Source organism: Trametes versicolor, assembly GCF_000271585.1.
Source record: "Trametes versicolor FP-101664 SS1 unplaced genomic scaffold TRAVEscaffold_5, whole genome shotgun sequence".
NCBI classification, from domain to species: Eukaryota; Fungi; Basidiomycota; class Agaricomycetes; order Polyporales; family Polyporaceae; genus Trametes; species Trametes versicolor.
Genome location: NW_007360325.1, coordinates 356944 through 374123, shown reverse-complemented (window position 1 = coordinate 374123; position 17180 = coordinate 356944). Strand labels below are relative to the sequence as shown.

Below are 17180 nucleotides of genomic sequence, written 5' to 3'. Positions count from 1 at the left end.
GGACGGGGGAGCGTAGGGTCGTGCAGATGGAGGCTTTACACGGCTGTCTGAATCTGTCGGGCGCAGTCATCAGAGGGGAGCTAGTTTAGCACACATCTGCTGTGTCGGCATGGAGGCTATGACAAATGCTTACCTCTACGCAGAGGGCAATGTTGTGTACCAGCGGCGACCGGGCGAACAGCGATCAGCGCGAGCGGTTCCCCGGAAGAAGGGGGTGGGCGGGCGGGGCAGGGCGGACAAACCTCGAGGGTGGGAACAGAGACCGGGTGGCGAGTGTGGAGAGCGAGCAGGACGAGGAGGAGGACCCTCTCCGTCGACTGGACGGACCTCGCAGACGCCCGCGCCTCTAATCAGCTGCATCGTCGGCCGTGGAAACATCGATCTCCCGGCAAGCGGAGCCTGGCGGAGTCTCACATTCCCCTCTCATGCGCGCGCTCCGATTGGACCCCGCGCTCTCCCGCCGCAGAGACGCCCAGGCCGTTCCGTTAATGGAATGACGACAACTGTTCTTACCCCGCCTTCGACACCTTTACCCCGTCCAGGTACAGCCAATACAAACAACACACCACGGGGCTCAACCTCGTTCGTGCACTCTACCGATCCTACTCTACTCTTCGGCGCGCTTCCATGCGCATCGCAGTAATCCAGTTTACGCCCAAGGTACTTCCATCTACTGCTCTGCGCATCCCTGTATCGATCCGCGACCACAGATCGGACAAGTACAGGACAATATCCGCAGGGCTCAGTCGCTATGCGAACAGTATGTTCCACTGCATCGCTCCTTGCCGCGCTGAAACAGACAAACGTGTGCGCATGCTCCGTAGACTTAGACCAAATACGGTCGACCTCGTCTGTCTGCCAGAGATGATATTCACAGGTACGCCACCATCGTATCAGCAAATGCTCTGTAAAGGGTGGCAGATTGGGTATAGACATCGACAGCACCGGTATTCAGGAGACTTTGCACGTCCCTCCGATGGACAGAGATAAGTTTCGGGCATCGATGCTAAGCCCTCTCTCGAGTCTCATAGCTGTACAGACATACGTTAGCATGTCATTCTTTATGGCGCAAGCGCAACCTGCTCCAATATCCCTTGCATCCCAGCATGTATACATGGCGTTTTCGTTGGAGCTCGCTGCGCTTGCGCCCGCCGAAGACCTTTACCTAAATTCAGTGATCCTTCAGGAAAGTTTTGCTTCAGGCCCTCAGGCATCTGGCATCACCTCTATCAAATTGACCCTTTCAGTAAACAAAGAAAACAGAACAACGTTTGCCATGCTAATAAGCGTTTCACGGTAGCCACGCTCCGCGCAACCTCCCACATGAGGTGTGCTGTATCGGAACGCACAAATTGTACGCCCTCGCATCGACCCGGCGGCGGACTCGCGGGCTTTGAAGCAGCTCCACGCGTTTACGAAAGCCCGTGTACATACTGACCTCTCCAAGAAGAACGATATCTCCACTCTTCTGGATGTGAACCCGCTACGAACAACTCCGCACGGCCCTAGCTTTGTCCCGACCCCCTTCCCGAATGTCTGAACTCGGACTTTGCCAGCTGACTGCTTTCCAACAGGATACGTCTTCCCTGACGCAGACGCCATTTCCCCCTACTTGGAGGAGCCGCGCACGGGGCCCACATCGCGCTTCTGCGCGGAACTCGCCGCCCGGCTGCATTGTCATGTCGTCGCGGGATACCCGGAGCGACTGCCCCCTCATGAAGTCGAGCATGCGGAGCTCTCGGACGGACGGGCGATCAAGCGCGTCGGCGCGAATGCAGCCGCGCTCTACGGTCCGGACGGAAAATTCGTTGGCGAATACCGCAAGACGAACCTGTACGATACGGACATGACATGGGCGAAACCAGGTAAGTTGCACCACTGTCAGCGTTCCGTCGTGTTCCGCGGAAACAAGGTTGAAGGGCAGTCTATTGGCTGCCACGGAAGCCGGGCGAGAAGGCCACATACGCCATGATGGCGTGAAGGCGTGAGATGCCACAGCCCGTCGACGATCCTGCGCCTGCACCTGTTCAGGAAAACATACAGGGCAGACGATACGATCCGGTTTCTATCATTGCCTATTCTGCGAACAGCGGGCCGACGACCCTAGAAACTAATCCTCGGCATTCCCATCCTCCCCCCTAACACAACGCTAATCCATTCCTAGGCACCGGCTTCGTGACGTACCACCTCCCGCCGCCGCTCACGACGCTCTCGCTGGGGATCTGCATGGACCTCAACGTGCAGCCGCCCGCCGAGTGGGCCGGGCTCGACACGGGCCCGTACGAGATCGCGGAGTACTGCGTCGCGCAGCGCACGCGCGTGCTTGTGCTGCTGAATGCGTGGCTTGACTCGAAGGAGGCGCCGGAGGAGGAGAAGGACTGGCGGACGATCAACTACTGGGCGTTGCGCTTGAGACCGCTGTGGGGGAAGGTTGTTGCAGAGGGTTGGCCCGATTCGGACGAAGAAGACCAGGACTCCGACGACTCGAATAGCACAGGGGAGGAGCCAGGCAGACAGCCTAGCGAAGAACTCCTGGTGGTCATCTGCAATCGGACTGGGACTGAGAACGGTACGTTTCCCCAAAGCTTGATGTCATCGCAGACGCAAACACTGACAGAATCTGCAGGGGTCACGTTCGCAGGCTCGTCCTCCCTGTTCAGTATGTCGCGCAATAGCGGGCGGCCGCGGCTTGTTCGTGCCCTGGGACGGCAGCAGGAAGCAGCAGTAGTCTGGACATATCCGAAGACGCCAGGTTCGGCGGGCGGGTGAAGACGACCGGCGCTATAAATGCCACCTGCCACCTCGTCGGAGGTGTTCCTGATCAGGCCATGCTCGAATCGCTAAGAAGGCATTGGACGTTCCCGATGGTGATGCGTTCTGGTTCTATCTATCTCCGCTCACGTAGACTAGAGCTCGAGCTAGATCGCGAAGGCTTCCCGCCGATACCTCAGCAAGCCTCTCAGTACGCAACACCATCCACCACCTTGCACTTACACACAAAGACTGCAACCAGTAGAAACCCATGACTCGGGCGCGCTGGAATGCGAAAAGCACATAGATCGTCCGCCCCTGCGCAGTCATCCTCGGCGCACTTCTTTGCAGCCGCGCCCGGCTTCGCTTCCCACGCGCGCAGTTCTGGGTGCCCAGGGAAGCAGCCGCGGTGCTAATTTTGCGCGCGTTCTGTCTCCACGCTCGTCGCCCCGTGCAGCGCTCCTTCGATGGCAGCGTTTCCAGCACATCGCTCTGATATCACCGTGAGGTGGCCTGATCGCATGCGTTGCATGCGTCCGACGTACCCAGCGCTCAATATCGTCCTATAGTCTAGTTCAAAGTGGTAAGGAATGCAATGAAGAAGGCGTGGAGACGTGAAGACAGACATACCGCAGCGTTCTCGGGTGCAGAGGCGTTGCCACAATCGTCGTGCGTATCAAGGTGGGAAGAAGAGAAGGCCTCGTCTGCCGCCAAGTGCGGGCCTGTCACCGAAGGCTGACGACATCGCCGCTCAGGAGGGCTCTGCAGATCAGCAACTCTACGCCCTATTCCGCACCCTTCCAGTACTCCCGGTGCTCACCTGGCCCAGAGCATGCGTGGCGTCACTGGGGGGCGTCCGAGTATGCTCGGAGGATGCGTGCGCTGATCCTGCCCCTCCCTTCGAGGGTGGAGATGGGGCGCCGGCGACGCCTCAGCGGATCGGACGTCGCAGACGGTTGGCATTAGCGTTGGCCACGACTGGATGGAAGGAACGGCGGTGGGAAGCACTGCACGCCCGATAGACAGCAGCAGGGGCGGTCCCAGGGGGGAGGAAGGGGCCAGGGGCGGCCAGCGCCGGGTGTGCAGGCTCGTGCGCCCGCGCCCATAGATTAGAGAGGGGCGTGGCGAGCTTTGAGTGTCGCGGCGGGAGGCGTGGGCGAACGCATGTTGGTGATGGACCATGCTGGAACTGCGAACGCTCGGCACGATGTTTTGCTCCCGGATCCGGAGATGGCGCAACTGTAAGTGTGTGCATGCACTGGTATGCGAAGTGTATTTGCCGGAGCGCACAGGAAGACAATTTGCGTCCGACGCTGCTTCATGTCTCTGCAATGAGTGGCGGAGAGGAGGTTCTCGATTCTTGTGCGGATGTCATTCATTACGCTGGAGGAGCGGATCTGGAGGCGAACATTTACCGCGTTAGGTATATTTCGTTTGGGGTGAGAACCTTCATCAGCCACTCACATACGGAACTCTCCAGACCTCCGAGGTCGCGTGGACGTTTCTCAGCCACAACGGCTTCTCTAATGGTTTTTACGTGACGAAGCAAGCCACGAGGCGTCGTCGAAGGATGGGGCACACTGCCGACCACAACGAGGATGTTGGGAGAGCTCGGAGTGTTTTCGAGCGTCGGGGACCGGTTGCTGCGCCCTTGCTGGCGAGGGGCGTGATATTGAGGACTGCGGGAGCCGCCAGGCACGAGGTCAGGACGAAGGACGAAGGTAGCCATATATGGCAAGTGCATCGCCGAAAGCGGACAGGGCGGGATCGATGGCCGGCGTTGAGTAGAGTCAAACCGCTCAGCCAGTCGTGGGCTGCGCTCTCGGCCGCGTGTGCCAGGGCCCCGTGCGGTCGTTGGTGGATCTGGTGGCGGAAAGCACGGCTGGGCGGTGCGCGCCACGCGCGGCGCATGACGAGATTGGAGTGCGGGGGACGTGTTCGTGCTCACGAGGGATGCCCATCTTGGGCCGGCTGCGCGCGATGTCGCACAGGCACGGTTCGGGAGGAGTAGCAACGCCGGCGGCAGGAGTGGTTGACAGATGGTGGATCGTGCGGAAGGAAGGGCGGAGGGAGACGGTGAGATGCAGCGTCTGCGCTCGACGATAGGCCGGACGGAGATGCCGGGGACGGGGAGCACGCGCTGCGTGTATGATTCAACCTTGTCGGCAGGCGTGGCTTAGGCTAAGAGGAGGCGCAGAGGGGTTCCGGGGTCCTGGATGAGTGGGAAGAAGGTTTGGGCGTCTGGAGTGCCCAAACAAGTCAATCAACGCCACGCCGCCCAGAACGGCCGCTGTCCCGTCTCCATTTCCGCCATTCAACGCCCCGTATCGCCTCCCCATCGTCCTTGTCCCTGGCGCTCAGCGCGCGGGCGGAATCCCCGTTTGTGTACCCACCATGTATTAGTAGCAGCCGAGAGCAATGCGTGTGTGCAGAACGTCCGAGTGCGTCCGAACGGCGTGATCCTGAAGTGGAACGCGGTGCGTCGAGACGAAATGTGGGATCGGACCAAACAGCTGGCCGCTTCCCCTGGCCACCACCTATATAGTCCAAGACCCCAGTCTCAGCTTCTCTCCCCTGCCTCCCATCACTCCCCCCCGCCCTCCTCCCGCCGCTCCTTCATGAGCCATTCCGTGCGGACTCCCATGGGCCCTCCCCAGCACGACACCGTCATGGGTCCGCCCCCCGTCCCTGCTCAGGTTGCGCAGTCGGGCTCCCAGCAAAAGGCGAAGGACGCCGACTTCGCCGAGAAATATAGGAGATTGAAGCGGAAATACTTTGAGCTTGAGGAGGTGAGCAATCGTCCCTCTTTTTCGCGTTTTGCCCTCTGCTTCGGTTTGCTCTTCGCTGTCTTTGCGCTGACTATGGCCGCCGATCAATTCTACGCGCTTCGTATGACATGGCAACCTCTCGCAGAAACACAAGGAGACTGCAATACAACTACGAAGCTCAGGTGAACGGAATGTCAAATGGCGAGCAGAACGAGCGTATGTCGCACATCCATCCCGACCCTACGCCTCAAATTCCTCATGTTCTCGCCAGTCTACTTCTCGACCGCATCACAGAGCTGGAGGTCAACCCCCACGCCAACCCTGGCTCACAAGCCGCAGCGCTCCCTTTCTCAGCATTCCCTCGCAGCCTCATGAACGACAGAACTCAGAAAGTGTTCATCGCAAACCTCCACCAAGCGATAGAAGAGCTCGAACGGGAGGACCCTGAGATCGACCCCCACATCCTTTCGCGTCACATCGGGCCTGCAGCACGACGGCAACAAGAGCTCCAAGAGCGAGAGCGGCAGGAAGAGGATGCCCGAGAAGCAAAACGCTCGAGCCGTAAAGCGCGGGGCCCGCAAAAGGGCAAAGACATGGGCGCCCCTCTCACATTCGCACCAGCACCCATCCCGGGGCAGTCCCCATCCGGCCCTCATGGGAATCCCACAGCGTCGCCACCGATCCTGGTGTCAAGCACGGGAACTCGACTGCGTCTCAAGCCGCCTGCACCGCCCGGAGGTGAAGTGTCATCTGCGTCTCTGCCCCATCCTGGAGCTCAACTCTCCGGTGGGTCTCAACACATTCGTCACCGTTCCGAGTCTCTATCGCCGGTCTTGTCACCGCAGGATGACTACATGCCTGGCGTGCATCACGGACCCATGTCGCCCTCATACCAACACGGCGCGCCGCCTTCCCAAGCACATATGCAAACCACCATGCGGACCTCCTCCACCCGACCCTCAGAAGCACAGCGACAAACGAAACCAAAGCGGCTGAAGGCGCATACAGTCATCACCAAAAGCTTCAGTATCCCCATGGTCCCACGTGACAAGCACCGGAGGCCCATTCTACCCCTTAACGTTGGCATCATGACCGTCATCAACCTTGGCTCGGTGTGCATGCGCGAGCACTTCCATACGGAGCGGTACATTTTCCCGGTTGGGTACGAAGTGACGAGGTACGTGTCTGGGACGCGTGCGCCAGGTGCACGGGATCGCGACGGAATGAATAACATTGACGTCGGGGTCTAGGCGTTACTTCTCGACGATCGATCCGAACCAAGAGGTGGTTTACCACTGCAAGATCCTCGACGGCGGGGACGGCCCCAAGTTCCAGATCACCGCGTCTGACCTTACAGACAAGCCCATCTTCGCTGGCACTGCGACAGGGGCGTGGTCCGTCATCGTCCGCGCAGCCAACCACATCCGCAACCGCGCGCACTCGAACTCCGTCTCTGGGCCCGACTTCTTCGGATTGGGCCAGAACACGATCAAGCATCTCATACAGGAACTAGCCGGCGCGGACAAGCTCAAGGACTACGTATGGCAACACTTCGTAGAAGGAGGGTAAGCGTCTTCCGCGTATTATCTACAGAGCGCTTTCCACACGCTCTCGCCCTCCGGGCTACGCGTAAGACCTGATCGCTTATGGTACGCCTTTCCTCTCTTACAGGCCACTTGGCGGGCGCCATGCAGCGGTGATTCCTGCGCTCCCCGACGAGCACGATGACCCTGCCCTTGGGAACGGCGCCCTGAATGGCGAGAACGGGCACGGCGGGTACCTCAACGAGCGGGGTGAGCCCGAACCCGAGCCGATCCCCGTGCCCGCCGTCTCTGTCCGTTCAAGCAGCTCCCGGTCGCGCGGCGGTGCGGACCTGATGATCATCGAAGACCCGTCCCTCCGCGCGCGCAACGCCCCGCCTCCGCAGACCAATGCCCCCATGAAGAACATCACATTCCACCAGGAGTACCCGAACGCTCCTCCGGAGAACGGGCCGCGCACGCGCCGGGGCTCTCGCGCGAGCAACGCCGGGTACGACGACTACGCGAACCCGCCGCCCGGGGGCACGCCCATGCGCGTTGACTCCCCCACGCACTCGCGCACCGCGTCGCGTTCGCCCATCATGCACCGCGAGCGCGACCGGGACGACCACTTCTCCCCGCCCCAGCACCACCTTCCACCTGGCCATGTCGCGTCGCCGCACGGTCATCGCTCACCATACGGCTCGCACGGGGTCCCTGCGGGCCCGGGCAGCGGTATGTCGAACGGCGGGGAACCTGTCGGATACCGTCAGGGGACGCCACCACCGCCTGTCCCAGCGACCTTCGCGAGCATCATGCACGCATATCCCGCCCCTCCTATTGCGTCGTCTCCGCCGCTGAGCGAGGCGAGTGTCAGCCAGGAGTATGCGTACGCGAACGGAAACGGCAGGCGCAACGGCCACCCCGGAGAGCGGTGACCCCCTGGCCGCGTCCCTACGATCGCTCCACGCCTGCTCCCACCCGTCCTGGTTCCATCCGAAGTCTAGTTGCAAGACCGCAACACGAACATTCGCCTTCCAGTCCTCCTACACATACACCCGTCCCCATACAAACCCGTACTGCCCATTGAATACCGCTCGCCGCACAACAACTCTGGTTCCCCGCCTCCCCCACATCCCGAACGCCGCCCGCCACCCGTGCTCTCTGCTACGTTTTCTGCTTTCGCTGTTTGTTGTGTGTTCTTGGCTCATTACGCTAGCTACCGCCTAATTCCCCGCCGCCGCCTGTTGTGTACCGCGGCGCGCGCTCCCTGCGCGCGTGCGCGGCTTGTACCGATACGCGCTAATGCATATGCAAGTGCGCCTTTTCCCCTGTAGCCAGGCCCAGCAGCCCGGAGCTTGCAAGCATCAATCAGGATCGGGGCGCTGAGTATGAAGTGCTCTGTGCGCCTCGACGGTGACTTTTTTTCTCTTCTATGTTTATATGTCGGTCTTCAGCACTGCGCTGTCGACAGCCCCCAGCCAGTCACCCCCACAGGCTGCCGCGTCAAGCGTGCACTTCTTCCTGTGGGTCGGTGGCCAGGCCCGCGGTGAGTCGTGCTGGGCGGGCGCGCAAGCGTCCGCCCGCGCGGCTCCCGCTCGACCCGTCCGGTCGGGGGCGAGAGCAACGCTTCGTCGAGTGGTATCTGACGAGCCCCACGTGGGACTCCTGCCGTGGCGAGGACCGTGCCGGAATTGGAGTAGTATATGGGGCAGACATCTCTCTCACTTTTTCCCCGAGCCTTGACTTCGAATAGTTGCCAGTGAATGTGTTGCGAATGCGGGGTGTGCCGACGGACGTGGTTACGGGGGCGTGTGTACTGCACGGCGCATGTACGATCAGTATTCGACTTCTCAAATTTCAATCTCGATTCTCAATGCCAATGCTTGTGAATTCCGGGCAGTTCTTGCGAAGTCTGGTGTGAACACGGTCTCGGATGAATAACAGGAGCAATGCTACATTGGGGGGTACATATGTACGGTATATACGGACGGATACGGACAGTAATACGCCACCACCACGACGGCAACGGTGGCGCCACGCGTACGTATCGACAGACATCCAGGGCCCAGGAAGACCGCGGCCACTGCAGCCACGCGAGCGAAATAAACGCAGGGGTATATACAGCCCGTCTCGTATTGTCCGACGTCGCGGACCCAGTTCCCAGGAGCCTTTTCTATGCGAACCGGAACGAAAGCGGAAGATGGTCGGTAATGGGTTGCACGAGCCATCGCGTGCGGGTGGTGCGCACGCGGGCGGCGACGCAGCGGCGAAGACGGAAGTGGCTGGAAGGGGTAGAACAGCAAGGAAGTAGTAGGAAGGGGAATGAGTATGGACAGTGGTGCGCCCTGTGCGGTCCGCAGCAGCGGGGAGGGCGCCGGCGAAAACAGAAAGCAGGAAGAGCAAAGGCACGCAAAACATGTACAGTAGTGTGAACGGTTTAAGGGTATGAAGGAGCAAGTATAGACAGAGCGCTGTGGTGCTGCAGTCGGGTTAGGTCCACAGTCGAGGCCGCGGTGGTGGGTGGGTGTGAGGGGATAGATGATGCCTATCGGCCGGCGAGGCCATACAAGGGGGAAGGGGAGGGGGATGTCGGGGATCCGCGACGGCCAGGGAGACGAAGGGATAGCGTAGTGTAACAAACAAACACACAAACACCCAGGAGGACAACAGACGTACAACCAGACGGATAAACACAGATGTGCAAGGCACGCGGCACAGCATGTATGGGACAGTCCAGTGCGGCTGAGCGTCATGATCAGCATCGCGGTCCCGTGGTTTTGAGAGCATAACGACTCACCGAATCAAACAACACGCTCGACAGTCGGCAGTGATGATGGGGAGAGGTCATACGGGGGCGTAAGCGTGAGCGGGCGCATGGGCACTCCGCATGTCTACATCGCCTTTCCGACGGACGCCCCGCTGAACGCACTCGCGCGCCGCGCGCCATAGCTGCTGAGCCGCTTCTTCGCAAGGAACGCGGGTAGTGCCTCCTCGACTGGTCGGAGCGTGTCAATCGGGATGAGCCCGCGCGTGCCGTTCTCGAGCAGCTCCGCGTGTGCCCAGCCGTCGTCGAAGCGCGCGAGGATGCGCACATCCTGCCCGGGCACGACCGCCATCTCGTCGTCCATCGTTGGCACGAACGGCCGACGTATCGTCTCCGTCGCTGCGAAGTGCACCGAGGACGCGACGCTCTCCGCCGAGAACGAGTGCTCGGCAGACGCCGGGCGCACCTCGGTGAAGTCGAGGAAGGGGTTCTCGGCAGGCTCGGGCTCAGGCGCGTCCTCGGCGGTGAAGAAGGCGGCGCTGGAGATCGAGCCGCTGACGACCGAGCCGGTCATCATGCCGGAGGCGCGACTGCGGGCGTCGTCCTGTGGCGGGCGAGGGAAGGAGAACGTCTCGGAGGGCGAGAAGGGGCGGACGGAGAACGGGGACGGGAAGTCGACGCCGAACGGCGATCCCTGCGTCGCGGCCGCATCTGGCGCGGCGAGGTACTGCGACGTTTGTGAGGGCGGACGGCTGCCCGCCGACGAGAGCGAGTTCAGGCTCGTGCGGTCCGGGGCTGCTCTGATGGTCGGGCTGGGGTGTGACTCGGTCGTGCGGGAGGCGGCGGGAACCATGATGGACCCGCTCATGTTGCTCGGCCACACCTGCGACATCTCGTCCGTGGGCACCGAGAGGTCGATCTGCGGGGCAGGCGTGATCACATCCCCACGGTCGAAGTGCGTCGCGAAGCTGCTCCGCGCGGACCTTGTTGCGCCGTCCTTGTACTCCTCGGTGGCAGCCGCGCCGCCATACGCGCCAGCGTTGAACCACGTCTTGCGGCGGCGGAGACGCTTCGCAACGGCGCGCCGTCTGCAGCAGAAAGCGAGGAAGAGGAGGAAGAGGACACCGACAATGACACAGATGGCAACAATGATGCCTGTAGACAATCCATGATGGACAGCTGCGTCCCCCGTGGCAGACGGGTTTGACGGATCAGACTGGGTGGTGCTTGAGGTAGAGCCTGAATCTGACCCGGTGGGCGATCCGGCCTTTGCGCCCGCTGTCGCACCTGCTCTATCAGAGCCCGTCGCGGTAGCCGTATTGGTACCGATGTAGGTCGTGCCCCCGATGATGGTCGTGCCAGAGACGAACGCGCCGTTGGCGTTCACGATGGGCCCAGTGGTCGCGGCAGACCCGCTAGAGCCGGTCGCGGCGTCCGAGCCTTGTGCAGCAGAAGAAGGGTTCGCCACGAGCGCGCCAGGGATGGAAAGTGCAGTACCGGATGCACCTGCCGCCGCACCCGAGGCTGCTCCTGAGGCGTTCGACGCTCCGCCGGCGACGGCGGTGCCAGAGCTGGCTGAGCCGGAGTTGCCGCTAGAGCCGCCCCCGCTGTTGCCATTTGAGCTGCCGCTGTCGTTGCTGGTGCCGCTTCCGTCGTTGCTGCCGCTGCTCTGACTGCTTCCGCTATTTCCCGAGGTATCGCTTCCACTGCTGCCTGAGGAGTTACTCCCGCTGTTACCTGAGGAGTTGCTGCCACCGCTGCTTGCAGAGGTGCTCGTGGGACTGGAGGCTTGTGTTGTGGGGCTGGTGGTGGGGGAGGCGACCTGCGTCGCGGTCGTGCTTGTCGTGTGCTGCGTAGACGTCGTGCTCGTCGTCGGGTGAGTGCCATCGATGAGGGGCGTGAGGATCGGTGCGAGCGGTTTTAATATGGGGTCGAGGATGGGAATGGAGGGAATCGGGAAGGGTAGGTTTATTAAGGCGCGCTCTTCGAGCTCGCCGACACGCCTGTGCCGGTGCTGCATGGTGGCGCGGGCGGCTGCAGCGTGCATGTTTGCAGGCGTCGGGTGCGCTTAGCGCGGGGCGCTGGCTGCTGCTCCAGTAGGGATAGTGGGGTATAAAGGAGTGTGGGGTCGCGCGGCGCGCGCTGGCGACGGAGGGAACGGGGCGCGAGGGGCGCGGGTGTGGTGGGAGGAGAGCAGGCGCGAAGGGCGATCGGCTGGGAGGAGCGCAAATATGTCCAGTCCCTCGGCCGGGCTTCGAGCGCAGACGCAGCTGGAGTCGTGATCTTCAGTACATCTCCACGCGAGCGTGACCCACGCGCCGAGCCGACGTTATTCCACTCCCGACACGGGCTGCACCGTTCTCCCAGATTAAGCACGCCTCCCCGAGCACGCTATCCGAGATACTGCTCAGATACTGCCCGTTGCGATCGCCTTGTTCCTGACTTTGACTGCCGCACCGTCTTTCACAGGCCTTCAGCTGCTTTCACCGGGTACTTACGAGCTGGGCGTACGATACAGCCCAGGTTGTTCTGCTGGCACACGCTCGAGGCCGACGGTCGGCAGGTGTGCGGAACTGCCCGCGGACCATACAAAATCGACGAGCGTCGTGGCCGGCAAACGCAAGCTTCTGAATCTTCAATGCGAGCGCGCGAGAGCCAAGAAGGTGCGTCCGAAGCTTGCACACCGAACAGCTGGGAATGATGGATGAAAGTGGGAAAGCAGCAGGGCGCGTGGGATGCGTGCGCGTCGATGCGGGGCAGCGCGCCTGCCTTTCGACGACGTCATGGTCATTAACCGCGTACGCTGAGGTACGCTGATGCGCATCTGGCAGCCCTGATGCCGTCGTGCGCGCGGCAATGTGTAGCGATGTGTCGTGTTGCGCCATCGCGACGTTTCTACGCCTTCTGCGCAAGACCTCGCGGTCGCCCCGGGCGGCCCTCGTGCTCCCATTCGGACACCCTGGGTACTGCTGGGAACCCCATCGCTAATTTGCAACCCAGGTTCATGGCGGCCAGCGCCGGAGATGCATGCCTGAAGTCGGACACAGGCCGTCCATTAGGTGTACATGTCGGGACGCGTGCGTCCGGGCTGTCTCGCTTCATACAAGAACGCGGATGCATACCGTCTACTGAACGGCCTGGTTCGACTACGCCCGTATGTGGCGATACGCGCGCACCTCAACTAGTACCAGGAGGGTGAATTTTCTATAGATTCCTGAACACTGCGCACCTGTGAACTCACGCGCCCGTTCCCGGGTTCCTACAGCCCCCGAGCGTGAGGCCATGCACTAACTGACCGTGCGTGCGAGCAGTGTGCGAGCGTGTCGGCCGTTGCCAGCAACCGGTACTTCACAAAAGGCTCCGTAAGCACACATCGGCGCGACGATAGAGCGCATGGCAGGCATCGGGGAGTCAAAAGCCATTCAGATGCGAAAATGCGCGGGGCGCAGCACGCTGGCCGTTTGGTAGAAGAGTGGAGCGGGCGGCTCTATCGGACACCCTCAACCATTCAGACTCGCCGCCTTCCATGACCTCTGTGATACGACGTACAAGTTGAGTAGTGACCACGTCAAGCAGACGCGGTCGGGCGGTGTGGACGCAGGGCATCTCGGGGGCGAGCGCATCCACTCGGTACCTCACCGGGACGCTCGCCCGATGCGGCTGGCGGAGTGCTTCGCGGGACCAGGTCTGACCAGGTGCGCAAGCGTCGAAGTAGGTTATTTGGCAAGGCTTCTCACTCGCCTCGCGGGCGTACTCTCCGGATCTCGTAAAGCATGAGACGGCGGGACCGGACGCTTGCGCGACGTTCCCTGATTGCGGCGTTGACGTTTGAACGGGCGACGAGCTTTCTCGCGTACGTTGATGGCCCAGTCGAACAGAGCGACTTCGTCGAGCAAGCAGGCTCGGACTGACGTTTGAGGCGTCGTTAATGCAATGCCTTCTGCGTACATCGGGGCTACAGCAAAAGGCCCGGCAGGCCTGGCTAGCCCCAGGGGGTAAATCTCAGTACCTGAAGATCCAATGAGAAGTTAATCACTCACCTATGCGTGCGGCGTCGTCGGCGTCGACCGTACCCACGGCCCGGGGATAAGCCTCTTGAACAGCAGATGGAAGTCAGAAGGCGGCAACGCTGCAAGCCGACAAGGGCGTGTGTGTTAGGTCGTTTGAACATCATCCCATTACATTGCTATAGTTAATTAGCAAGGGGTACTTTGGGGCGACTCGTCATCGTGCATGAAGCCCATAAACATACGTGCGTCTTCGGGAGGGATACAGAGGTGAGAGAGAGGAAGAGAGTGAGAGAGACACAGATATCGGAACAGAGAGGAACAGGGGCGAGCGCGGCGGAGACGACGGACACGCGCCCCCTCGGCGTGCGTGCGGCAGCCGGGCGTGGGGCCAAGAATGAACGCGAAGAGAAAGACTACGGACTGTCCGGTGGTGTGGGGGCAGTAAAGGGGAGGAAAGCCGGTCCAATGGGGCGCGGCGGGCGGGACGAAGGCACACTGGCAGTACGGTCTGATCTACAGTCTGTTGGACGGTTGGTCAGATAGGCTCCACCATAGCAAAACGAGCGGATGAACGTACCCAAAAGAAGACATGAAAACGCCTATCTCTGGAATATCTCGGTGATAGTTCTGCGGCGTTCTTTGCGGGCGGCGGAAAACGATACAGTAGCCATGCTTCGGTCGGGGCCATCGATCGGGCTGTCCCCGCTGCGGTTGCTGTCGAGGGAGACACGGGGGCGCGAGCTCAGAGTCTTCCACCGCGTCTCCCTCTCCGACTCGGATCCGGAGGTGGAGGAAGAGATGGCTAGAGGGGGCGCGAGTACTACGGTTTGGTTGTCAGCAACGGAAGAGGTGTTTGATGTGGTGCGGCTTCTCGCACCCCGTTCATGTTGCTGCTGAAGGCCGCTCAGCGCGGACGACACGGACATCGTCGCGGGGCGGGAGAACGTGACACCGTTCTTCCGCATCGAGCTGCTTGAGTCACTCCGCAACATGGGGAAGGGCGTTCGGTTGGTCTCTGGCGAGGCGGAGACCGTGTGGGTGGTGAGGGCGGTGGTCGGGTTGGAGGGCTTGATGATGGGGACGAATGTGGAGGGCTCGGCGCGGACGGTGACGATCGAACTGGACGAGATCTTGCGTCTGCTCGTCTTGTCCGATGAGCCCGTGCTGCTGCGCGTCAGCAGCGACTCCGATGGCACGGTAGACAGGGTCGGCGCGACGGAAAGGGGGGGTAGACGACGCTCTGGCAGCACGACATGCGCTTGTCGGGAGACAGGTGTCGGGGAGGGCTCGTAGTCGCCGAGGTACTCCTCCGAGCCCAGCGACGTCACGAGAGGTGCTGCGACTTCCCCTCGGTCCCTCGGGGCATACAGACGTCGTGCGGCGGAGGTTGCGGTGGAGATGGGCGCGGATTGACGCATCGTGGCCGGGGTGCCGTCGTTCGCTGCGTCGCTGCTGCTACGTCCTTCGCTACTGGACGTAGCGGAGCCCCGCATTAGGTTCATCGCGGACCCCGGCCGAGACCTCGTGGTGCCATTCCTCTCCAAGCTGGACAACCGTGTTAGGAGCCTGTTGGTCTCCTTGCCGGGCTCCCAGCTCCGTCTCATCTCCCGACTGCGGCGACCGTCAGAGTCACGGCCGCCGCTGGTCGGGACGTCTGGTGTACCCCTACGCACGACCTCCTCGTCAAGGCTCATCGTCCGGAGATGCTGCTGGCCACCGTATGAGGTAGCATCTCGGAGAATCTTCCCAACGCCCAAGAGGAAGCCAGTCATATTGCGCACGACCTCGTCGCTAACACGGAGGTTCTCGCGGTGATCCGAGCCCACCTCCTGCCACAGCTCCACAAGGTCGACCCCGTCCTTGTAATCGGAGACTTCCGCGTCTATCTGCGACTCAAGCGCCCGGTTGGTGCCCTCCTTCAGCATGCCGTTGAGTTTGTCCAACGCGTGCACCAAGTGTTGAGCGCTCTGGAAGATTTCTGGAATGGTAGTAGTGGAGGTTTGGCCCATCGGAGGTAGGCGGGACAGTTGAGACTCAAACATCGACAAGGACTCGAGCATGAGTCGCCGATGCTCTGCGTTGCTGTCTCGCGCACCGCCTTGTGCGGTAAGCGGCCTGTGGGAGGAGAACGGCGATGACGAAGCGCGTTCGTGGTTTGACTGATCCTGCAAGTTGTCGACCAGCCTGTTCGGAAGGGCGTAAGTCGACTTGTACGAACGCAAGGCTGGAGGAGCAGTCCGTGGAGGAGCCTGCTCGCGAGCGTCGTGATGCAGTGCAGCCATAGAAGTGCCGGGACGAGCCGCCATCCCGCTCTGGGGCCTGCGATCAGTGAACCTGTAGGTGCCGTTGAGGGGGGTCTTCGGATCCCGCGGAGGCCCAGCACCCTCTTCCACCCATCTGCTTGTGTTGTCTCGGGTTTGCTGCTCTGGCGACCCGTTTCCTTGACCATCTGCAATGACCGAGGAGTTACCGGTGGAACGTGTTCGACGTGGTGGGATGGCTTGGATTTCACCATGCGTATAGGTGAACACGTCTTCATCCCTCCTTTTCGCGAGACCAGCCGCCCGCAGTCCCTCCCCGATCAAGCTCCGCCCTCCAGCGGCCCCTAACAGGCCTTCGGAGCTTCCGGTTCGGTGGCCCTGGCGTCGGCCCATGCCATCGCCATCGTAAGAGTCGTCGACCGCGTCCCTGGAGGGAGAGGAAAGGTCTTCCGACATCCATCGAGTCTGGTGTTTGCGCGTGAGCTCGCGCACCGTCGAGTACCTCGCCTGTCCAAGTCGCCGAGGTGAAGCTGGCGGGTCAGACGCTACGACTCTGTTCTTCCGGGGGGAGGGGGAAGCCCGTCCAAGCTCGTTACGAGCAGAGTGTCGATGAGGAGTTGCAGGCTCGATGAGAGGCTATGAGAGAAACGAGGTTTGATTCGCCATGAGCTCTACACCGTTTTTAAATAGGCATACCTTCTCATCCGAGTTCTTCCTCTCCATGAACTCTCTAGGCAAGGGCTGTCTGCCCTTCTTAGCGCTCCCGTTATTTGGACTTCTCCGAGACGATGCCACTGCAGCGAGCGCGGCTGCCGTGACATCTTCGTCATCTGAACGATACTGCTCATATCCCTCGTCCACAGAGAGCGCGGTGGACACTCGCTTCCGAAACGTCCTTGAGGGTCCCGGAGATGGTGCACGGTCTCTGTCGCGAGAAGCTTTGCCGACCTTGTTTGGAGAGGCCGGCGCGGATATACGTCGTTGCCTTACTGATGCTGGGGCGCGAATCTCGGGATACGCAGAAGGCGGCGGGGGCGGTGTACTCGGCCTACCATCAGACGATTCCGAGTGATTATACTGACTTTCACGCTCGGTTTCTGAGC

At 61.4% G+C, this 17180-nt stretch overlaps 4 protein-coding genes across 4 annotated transcripts; 2 read left to right on the top strand and 2 right to left on the bottom strand.

Moving 5' to 3' along the window:
• Positions 1-627: 627 nt before the first annotated feature.
• On the top strand, positions 628-2769 carry TRAVEDRAFT_121440 (carbon-nitrogen hydrolase; the record flags this gene model as incomplete). Its single annotated transcript, XM_008039449.1, has 7 exons — positions 628-660; positions 711-760; positions 825-877; positions 1575-1865; positions 2165-2430; positions 2473-2569; positions 2627-2769. 7 exons carry the CDS (start codon positions 628-630, stop codon positions 2767-2769), a joined length of 933 nt encoding a protein of 310 aa, XP_008037640.1.
• A 2624-nt stretch (positions 2770-5393) lies between these two features.
• On the top strand, positions 5394-8369 carry TRAVEDRAFT_147049 (uncharacterized protein; the record flags this gene model as incomplete). The annotated part of the gene is made up of 5 exons (XM_008039448.1): positions 5394-5540; positions 5665-5735; positions 5791-6696; positions 6770-7084; positions 7191-8369. The coding sequence occupies 5 exons, from the start codon at positions 5394-5396 to the stop codon at positions 7975-7977; spliced, it is 2226 nt and encodes a 741-aa protein (XP_008037639.1). The 3' UTR covers positions 7978-8369.
• Positions 8370-9005: 636 nt separating this feature from the next.
• Positions 9006-11853, bottom strand: TRAVEDRAFT_64353 (uncharacterized protein; the record flags this gene model as incomplete). Its single annotated transcript, XM_008039447.1, has 2 exons — positions 9006-9784; positions 9840-11853. One exon carries the CDS (start codon positions 11851-11853, stop codon positions 9934-9936), a length of 1920 nt encoding a protein of 639 aa, XP_008037638.1. The 3' UTR covers positions 9006-9784; positions 9840-9933.
• Positions 11854-13968: 2115 nt separating this feature from the next.
• TRAVEDRAFT_28479 (uncharacterized protein) lies at positions 13969-14857 on the bottom strand. Its single transcript, XM_008039025.1, has 2 exons — positions 14394-14857; positions 13969-14336 (listed from the first exon to the last, which is right to left on the bottom strand). Exon 1 carries the CDS (start codon positions 14740-14742, stop codon positions 14416-14418), a length of 327 nt encoding a protein of 108 aa, XP_008037216.1. The 5' UTR covers positions 14743-14857; the 3' UTR covers positions 13969-14336; positions 14394-14415.
• Positions 14858-17180: the final 2323 nt, after the last annotated feature.

What these genes read in the sequence shown, in the direction of transcription:
- TRAVEDRAFT_28479 (XM_008039025.1), bottom strand. Translation starts at nt 14,742, where the DNA reads ATGTCCGTGTCGTCCGCGCTGAGCGGCCTTCAGCAGCAACATGAACGG.